The sequence below is a fragment of the Trachurus trachurus genome (assembly GCF_905171665.1).
Source record: "Trachurus trachurus genome assembly, chromosome: 3".
In the NCBI taxonomy this organism is placed as follows: Eukaryota; Metazoa; Chordata; class Actinopteri; order Carangiformes; family Carangidae; genus Trachurus; species Trachurus trachurus.
Genome location: NC_139893.1, coordinates 1,800,348 through 1,809,580, shown reverse-complemented (window position 1 = coordinate 1,809,580; position 9,233 = coordinate 1,800,348). Strand labels below are relative to the sequence as shown.

Sequence of the window (9,233 nt, the reverse complement as noted above, 5' to 3'; positions counted from 1 at the left end):
GATGAGGAGGAGGAGTCTGGAGAGACGTCGCGCTATCCTAGCCTTTGCTGGATTTGTAAGTTATCTTTTCTTCACGATCACTTGGTTTTTCATTCATATTAAAGTTAACAAAACAACTATGGTACGGTTTAGAAATATTAACACCGGTGTATTATAAATATTAATGTATGAAACAAGATTAACAAGGTCCGACCCAAACTGTGTAGTAATAGTAACGGTAGACCCGCCCCTTTCATTCATAAATTTCCTACTACTCATTCATACAATTTGACATCTGATACCTAGCACCACCTACTGGTGAAATCGTGGGGGGACCCAACAATTACAGGTGAAATAGCGGAGCATATTACGTTGTACAATTTATTTATTTCTGATATCTGATACAAGTCTGATAAGTCTTGTGTAATAAATCAAGTGAAGCTCATTTGTATAGAACACAAAACATACATTAAGTTTAATGAGAACTGAGCAAAGAACTATAAATACATTTTCAAGCAAGTAATTAATAAATAAATAAATAAATAAATTCATTCAAATATTATTTCATTGTTTTACTAATTACATTTTTTTTTTTTTTTTCATTACAGGATCATTCTCCTCGAAGGTATGCCCAGGTCAACAACACTGTGCCCATCCTCTGCACCTTCTTCTCCGAGGAGGCTGACCTGAAACCAGCCTTCAGGCTGTCAAGGGAGACCATCCATCTGTTGGTCCAGATGTTGCCCCGGCTAAAGCCACATGGCTGGAGCCATGAAATAGAGGTGGCCGTCTGTCTCTACTGGCTGGCATGTGGCACGTCCTACCGGGTCACGGCAGACATATTTGCCATACCAAGAGCCACAGTTGCCAGGGTCGTCCACACTTCTGTTGAGGCCATGATGGGCATCATTCATAGGGCTATCCATTTCCCCAAGCCTGAGGAGATGGAGGAGGTGGGAGCAGGTTTCGCTCGGCTGGCTGGGCATGAGGCTTTCCATCATGCCGTTGGAGCCATCGATGGATGCCACGTCCGTCTTGTGCCACCTGCGGAGCAGAAGAAGAGCTACATTAACAGAAAGCTGTTCCCATCTGTGGTTCTTCAGGGTGTGTGTGACAGCAACGGTGCATTTCTTGACATTTACATCGGCAACACGGGGTCAGTGCACGATGCCCTTGTCCTCCGGAGGTCTCCGATGTATAAGGAGTCCCTCTACCCACCGGCTGGCTTCTTCCTCCTGGGAGACGGGGGGTACCCCTGCCTGCAGCATCCGGTGGCCCTCATCACTCCCTACCGTCAACCTATAGCAGGTAAGAGAATACATTATTTATTACAGTTGTTACTTTGAATTTGAATTCCTGGATGTGTTATACATTACCTGTATTTTAATCAACAGGCCAAGTTGAGGCCCGTTTCAATAGGCATCACGCCAAGGCCCGAAACATCATTGAGCGGACCTTCGGGTTGCTCAAAACCCGCTGGAGAGCCATCTTCCTCCGGGCTTTGGAGATCCGGGCTCTCTTTGCCCCCAAGGTTGTCGCAGCATGCTGCATACTGCACAACCTCTGCCTGTTAGCCGGTGACCTGCAGGAAGAGGAGGAGGCAGAGGAGGATGACGGGGAGGATGAGGAAGCTGGGGGAAACGCTGCGGAAGACCAGGAGCTGTCGGGAGCCAATCTCAGAGGCCGACTTGCTGCCCAGGTGTCTGCCCCTCAAGAGCTCCCGGCTTGTCTGAGGGAGCACGATTATTAAGGGAAACCCCCAAATTATAATCAGTTCAGTAGTTGTAATGTTAATTAATGTTAATTGTAAATATTGTTTTGTTGATTTAAAATGATTGTATAAATAGTGCATCAATGATTGTGTTAGTTAATCTTAATTAAAAATTATTATGTATATAGTTTATCTTGATGGAAAATTATTGTATATATAGTTTATCTTAATTAAAAATGATTGTGTGTATATATTTCATCTTAATTAAAAATGATTTTATAGTTTATCTCAATAAAAAAATGATTATATTATGTATATAGTTAAACATATAACACCTGTAAGTAAAGTCAACCTCCCATCAGATTTCAGTTTCAGAAGCATTCTTTGTTGTGACCACCGTTACAAGCCTTGGTGCCTCAAAGTCTAAATAACCCAACACCTTACCTGCATATTACCACTTCATTCGGCCTGTGCATATTCTCATTTGTCCAGGTCATAGTTATCTCAAAGAAATTTAAATCGAAAGGCAACTGGACTTGGTTATTTGTCTAGGAAGACGTTTCACCTCTCATCCAAGAGGCTTCATCAGTTCATGTAGCATCTGACCAGGCTGGGACAAAGTCCGAGGACCAGTCCCAGCCTGGTCAGATGCGAACATTAACTGGCAAATAACTGGCAAATAACTGACAAATAACCAAGTCCAGTTGCGTTTCAAATTTCTTTGAGACCACTTCATTCACAACTGATAAAATACTGTACAGGCTGACACTCAATATTCACAATTTAATTCACACAAAACAATAAAACATCAATTAAGAACTACATAAAAAAAAATAACTATAACTACTTAACTATTTACATTTTATCAACAAGTCTCTCAAAGAGAGACAAAAACTTTTCTGCCCTCTGAGATGCTGCCCTCTCCCTCTCCTCTTCCCTCGCCTCTGCCCTCTTCTCCCTGTCTTCATCTTTCTCTGCCTGCTCTTTTAGGTAGTCCAGCAGCTGCCCACTGGCCCTGGCCCTCTTGGGAGCTGGTGGTGTTTCCCCTTCTCTGGGAGGGGCAGAGGACGGGGGGGTGACAACGCCACCTGTAGTGGGGGTCAGATTAGCCGCAACTACCAGGGGCGGACTAATGGAGTGCTGCCCCCGGAGTGCGGCATCCATCTGACCATACCATGGCCAGGTGGCAGCTGTCACCCCTCCCGCCTCCACCCCTTTCCCTGTTGGTGGGTCCCTAAGCTCCTAAAAAATAACAATTCACTGAATGAATGTTGCCATGTCCAACTTATTTACTGAAAAGTGGATAGAATGGTGGTACCTTGTACTTTTCTTTCAGGTTGTTCCACTTTTTCTGTGCCTGTTTGGGGGTGACAGGCACGCCACTGTCTCTCACAAAGACTCTAGATAAACCACACACATTCACACAAAGAAGGGCAAGTTAGACATATTATTACACATTGAGAACACATGTTAACAAATATATTACAGACACACAAGCTGACAGAGACTACTGAATGTGATGTAGTTAGGATGATTGCACTTACATGCATGCAAGGAAGAGAATAGTGATATTATATAGTAAATGTCTGTGTAAATTCTCATTAGTCCAGGTCAAAGTCATCTCTAGGCAATTGAATCAAGTCAACTGGACTTCGTTTTGTCTTTGAAGACGTTTCCACCCTTATCCAAGTGGCTTCATCAATAGTTATATTGATAATATATAGTTAATATTGTTAGTACATCTAGTATATCACTTAGGTTGATAACTGCACCTGTACTATTGCTGTTGCCCTTCACTTGTACTTTGTGGCACTTTAAGTCATTTTTGTTCACCATGCAGGTTACAATTCACACAACTTAGTATTATAACATTTAGTTTAGCGTTACACTATATTTTTCATTTGTTTATTTAGGTTCCATCAAACCATTTTAAGAGGCTGTGAAATCTGGCACAAACAAACACACTCCCACTGCTCCTCGTATAAAAACACATAAAAAGCTTATTCACTCCCATCCGGTCTTGGAGGAGTTCCTCCGGCCGGTAAAGAGGGCTTCATTTGCGGCTCTCCAGGTGATGAGAGCCGCGGTTTCGTCAGTTGTCCCTTGATTGAAGTCAAAACAATACAAAATCAACCAAAATACAGGTCGTTAAACATTTGGTTAGGCTAAGTATACCGGTAATCTCTTGAACTAACGTTAGTTCACATTTATATTTACTCTGGTATTAATTTAACGGAATGGCAGCTGTACGAATATTAATTTAAAATACTCTTACAGTTGTGGGTTGCCGTCTCCTCCGCCATTGTGTTCTCGTTTTCTGTAACAGAGGCAAAACAATACGGGTCTGTGAGCAGTAGACTAGCCGCTTAGAGAGCAACTACCCCCGCATACGCTGCCTGCCTGCCGCCCCCGTTCATGGAGCTTCTCAACTCCGAAAATAGTCGAGCAAAAGTTCGATTTGCCACAAATCTTCGTGCTCATGCTGATATTTGAAATCTAAACAGTTGATTTATCACATCAAAATTAACTTTATTGATGAAATAGCATACGAAAACTGTAAAAGAAAGACCGCTTACCACTTCTCTGTTGTCGTCTTCCCGCTGCTGGTTTGACTGCCGAAAGGCATGCTGGGATATCTGAGCTGACAAGTTAGCACAAGTCAGCTACCGATGCATCCTCGGTAAAATGGGCGTGGCGAGAACACTTCCGGGAATTTTGACCGTTCTCGGCGAAATGCGAACTTGTGTATTGGGACAGTACTTGGGCTGCGACTGATGACGTTTCAGTAGAACACAAGAACACAAGAACGGACAAGAACGTATATTGAGAAAGGGCCAATGATTCTGCTTCGGCATTCGGGTCCATTTTTATCTCAACTAGCCGGAGCTTTAGTGAGATGACATCATCCAGGTCAGAGGTCAGTAGGTCAACCTACAGACCCCGGCTGGAGCTACACTGCAAAAACTCAAAATCTTACCAAGAATATTTGTCTTATTTCTTGTCAAAATGTCTCATTTCTAGTCAAAACTAATCTCTTTCCACTTAAAATAAGACTCATCACCTAAAAATGAACTTGTTTTTAGATCATTTCACTTCTTTCAAACTAATTTTCACTTGAAATAAGTAGAAAAATCTGCCAGTGGAAGCAAGTTTTTTGTGCTTGTAATAAGAAAGAAAAACTTGCTCCAATATCAGATTTTTTTTTTTTACTTATTTCAAGTAAAAATATGCTTGAAAGAAGTAAAAAGCGTCTAAAAACAAGTTACTCTTTATGTGATTTTACGTATAATGAGATTTGTTTTGACTAGAAATAAGACAAATATTCTTGGTAAGATTTTGAGTTTTTGCAGTGTAATTTCATCTGAACGCCTTGTAATGACACCAAAGTTATCTGGGTGAGTAAATGATCGTATTTTATACTAGAAATAAAGTCCAGAATGAAAAAAGGAGCTTTCTCTCTGTCTCTGTGTTAGTGTTTAACCGGGTCTGAGGGGTCAGGAGATTCAGACTGGAATTCGTCCGTTTTAATAAAACTTTATCAGACTGAGTGAAAGAACATCATCAAAGAGTCCAAACACAGAATCAGCTCCAAGGTCAGAGGAGCTGCTGCTGCGGCGGCTTTTATTCTCTGTGAGAGAGAAACAACAAAGAGACAACGACCTCCATGCTCCTGGACCGCAGCTACACAACTACACAACTACACAACATCTACATACACATATACACAACATCTACATACATGTATACACAACATCTGCACATATACACACCCTGCAGTCATTGTAGCCGTCCATCTGTGTGTCAGCTGTAAGTGACCTACAGCCTCAGGCAAACACACACACACACACACACACACACACACACACACACACACACACACACACACACACACACACACACACACACACACACACACACACACACACACACACACACACACACACACACACACACACAGAGGTTGAGACATGCAACATTACTGTAAAAACCAGGTCTGAGCTCCTTTGACCGGAGTGTGTGTGTGTGTTCTTGTACATGCTACGTTGTGAGGACCGGAACGAGTTTTTAACCAACAGACTGAGGACATTTTGGCCGGTCCTCACTTTTTCAAAGGGCTGTTTGAGGGTTAAGACGTTAGGTTATAATTAGGTTTAGAGTAATGGTTAAGTTTAGGTTATAATTAGGTTTAAATTAGGTTTAGAGTAATGGTTAAGTTTAGGCATTTGTTTTGGATGGTTTATTACAGTTAGAGCTTGAGTCTTGAAGTCGACACCAACTTCACCTCTCTCCTCTCTCCTCCTCTCTTTCTCCCTCTCCTCTCCTCTCCTCTCTCCTTTCCTCTCCTCTCCTCTCCTCTCCTCTCCTCTCCCCTCCCCTCCCCTCCTCTCCTCTCCTCTCCTCTCCTCTCCTCTCCTCTCCTCTCCTCTCCCCTCCCCTCCCCTCCCCTCCTCTCCTCTCCTCTCCTCCTCTCCTCTCCTCCTCCTCCTCTGTCACTTCACAGTCTCAGTGAACTGGGTCACTGATGAACCAGGAGAGAGACGGAGTCATTGAGTGGAAACTACTGACGATGAAGAAGATGAAGATGAAGATGATGATGATGATGTGAATGGATTTTCTCTTCATTCACTGGTTAGATAATACAGTAATATTAAAAATACATAATAATAATGCACTGCAAAACTCAAAATCTTACCAAGAATTTTTGTCTTATTTCTAGTAAAAACTAATCTCATCATACCTAAAATAAGACTCATCACATTACTGTAAAAGCAGCTTGTTTTTAGACAAAAAAAGTTTTTAGACTTGTTTTTTTTTTTTTTTTTTTACTTTTAGACACTTTTTACTTCTTTCAAGCAGATTTTCACTTGAAATAAGTAAGAAAAATCTGATAGTGTTTTTCTTTCTTACAGTATTACAAGCACAAAAAACTTGCTTTCACTGGCAGATTTATACTAATCTGAAGTGAAAATTAGTTTGAAACAAGTGAAAATGATCTAAAAACAAGTTCATTTTTAGGTGATGAGTCTTATTTTAAGTGGAAAGAGATTAGTTTTGACTAGAAATGAGACATTTTGACAAGAAATAAGACAAAGATTCTTGGAAAGATTTTGAGTTTTTGCAGTGTGATGCGTGTATGTATGAGCATCAATGACCAGTCAGTTTGTAGCCTACTGCACGTTTTCATGTGTTGTGTATATGAGTGTTTTCATGGGTACATTGTGTGTGTGTGTGTGTGTGTGTGTGTGTGTGTGTGTGTGTGTGTGTGTGTGTGTGTGTGTGTGTGTGTGTGTGTGTGTGTGTGTGTGTGTGTGTGTGTGTTGTGCTGTCAGTCTGCCCACGGCGCTGCTCTACAATGAAGCCGTGCTGAATATAAATCAGGTGACTGAACAGGCCGGGGTTTCTTTCCCAGACAAGCTCAGAGGATTGTGTAATGCTGCACTCCTACTCCTACACCACTGGTTAGCATCTACACACACACACACACACACACACACACACATAGAGACACACACACACACACACACACCGTGATGCTGTCAGTGAACAACACAACTCTCTCTCTCTATTTCCCCGTCTTCCTCCTCAGAGTCGAGCTGCAGGTCGATCAGAGAAGCTGCTGCACTTCCTTCCTGTTGGACTCGGAGCGTCGGCCGGTTGGACTTTCTTTCTTCTTGGACCGGGAATCAGAACCAGACCAGAACCTGGACTCTCTCTGCTCCCTTTCTTCTTATAAATATTTGGGCATATTGATTGATAACAACCTGACTTTGAAGCCCCATATTGACAATCTTGTTTCAAAGCTGAAACTTAAATTAGCATCGTCTTTCACTCCAGGTAAGGGAATGATTCATTATAATCACCTTTTTACCTTTTACTGGATTATGGAGATCTGATTTTTTTTAATATGACTTATGGACTACCTCCTTCATTAAGATCCATTTCTTCTTATTCACTTTTTAAAAAGCAGTTAAAAATACATCTTTAATACCTCTTTCCTCTCTCTCTTTCGCTCTCTCCTTATCCCACATCCCCACTTTGTCTCTTTATGAGTTCAATTAATTAATTTTTTGTACCTTATCTCTATTGTCTCTATTTGTTACCGAATCACTTTGCACTTTATCTCTTTATTTTTTTCTCATTTTTGTTCATTTTGCTCATATAACATTGATTATGTATGCACTTTATCTCTTTTTTTTTCTCTATGTTTATTTGTTAGCCATTGAAATTTGTCTTGTTGTAACTTGTTATAGGTGTGGAACTTATGTACAAGCCAACCGGCTTCGTTCCCTCCTTGCACCATTTAATTTAAATGTGTGCTAAATAAATAAACTCTAAAACTCTAATATGAATCTCTAAAGAAACTGGACACAGTTTATCACTCTGCTTTGCGTTTCATGACTGGAAGTGATCAACTGTGTTCATCATTGTTCTTTGTATGTTGCTGCTCTTTATTTGTTCCCAGGTTCTCCCACTGGATGACTTTTATATATAAATCTATACTTGGTCTCCTCCCCCCATATTTGTGCCTACATGCGTAAAACCTGCAGCCATTACTCTGCCCCCTCAAGCTGCAATGATCTGCAGAGGGATCTAGGACTGACTGAACTCATTGGCCTAAAGGATCGAGAACGAAGATCCATTGACTCTTGTGCTTGCCCGCTGTAATTTGTAAATGTGCACTGCAAAAAGTCAAAATCTTTCCAAGAATATTTGTCTTAATTCTTGTCAAAATGTCTCATTTCTAGTCAAAACTAATCTCTTTCCACTTAAAATAAGACTCATCACCTAAAAATTAACTTGTTTTTAGACAGTTTTCACTTGTTTCGAACAAATTTTTTACTTGAAATAAGTAGAAAAATCTGCCAGTGAAAGCAAGTTTTGATTTTGACTTTTTGCAGTGCACATTTACAAATTACAGAGGGCAAGCACAAGAGTCAATGGATCTTCGTTCTCGATCCTTTAGGCCAATGAGTTCAGTCAGTCCTAGATCCCTCTGCAGATCGTTCCAGCTTGAGGGGGCAGAGTAATACACTGCAAAAACTCAAAATCTTTCCAAGAATATTTGTCCTTTTTCTTGTCAAAATGTCTTATTTCTAGTCAAACCTAATCTCTTTCCACTTAAAATAAGACTCATCATCTAAAAATTAACTTGTTTTTTCCTTTCATTTTCACTTGTTCCAAACTAATTTTCACTTGAAATAAGTAGAAAAAAATCAGCCTTTTTGTGTTTGTAATAAGAAAGAAAAAACTTGCTCCACTATCAGATTTTTCTACTTATTTCAAGTGAAAATCAAGCTACTTCTTATGCGACGAGTCTTATTTTAGGTATAATTAGATTTGTTTTGACTAGAAATGACATTTTTGACTGGAAATAGGACAGATATTCTTGGTAAGATTTTGAGTTTTTGCAGTGTGTAGGCCTATACCGTTTGTATAAGGTGTTGTTTTGCGCACTGCTTTCTTAGGTCGCTCTTGTAAAAGAGGTTTTACCTGGTTAAATAAAGGATAAATTACTGTAAAAAAAATTCTTCTTCCTCTGTGG

At 40.5% G+C, this 9,233-nt stretch overlaps 1 protein-coding gene across 1 annotated transcript; it reads right to left on the bottom strand.

The window, feature by feature from the left end:
* Window positions 1-204: 204 nt before the first annotated feature.
* On the bottom strand, window positions 205-4,001 carry LOC311004493 (uncharacterized protein). The gene is made up of 5 exons (XM_083996569.1): window positions 3,966-4,001; window positions 3,699-3,792; window positions 3,009-3,090; window positions 1,541-1,708; window positions 205-291 (listed from the first exon to the last, which is right to left on the bottom strand). Exons 1-4 carry the CDS (start codon window positions 3,991-3,993, stop codon window positions 1,550-1,552), a joined length of 363 nt encoding a protein of 120 aa, XP_083852695.1. The 5' UTR covers window positions 3,994-4,001; the 3' UTR covers window positions 205-291; window positions 1,541-1,549.
* Window positions 4,002-9,233: the final 5,232 nt, after the last annotated feature.

What these genes read in the sequence shown, in the direction of transcription:
- LOC311004493 (XM_083996569.1), bottom strand. Translation starts at nt 3,993, where the DNA reads ATGGCGGAGGAGACGGCAACCCACAACT. An exon ending in GGAGACGGCAACCCACAACT is followed by an intron (nt 3,793 to 3,965) that starts GTAAGAGTATTT and finishes ACTTCAATCAAG; the next exon opens with GGACAACTGACGAAACCGCG. An exon ending in TCCTCCAAGACCGGATGGGA is followed by an intron (nt 3,091 to 3,698) that starts GTGAATAAGCTT and finishes TGGTTTATCTAG; the next exon opens with AGTCTTTGTGAGAGACAGTG.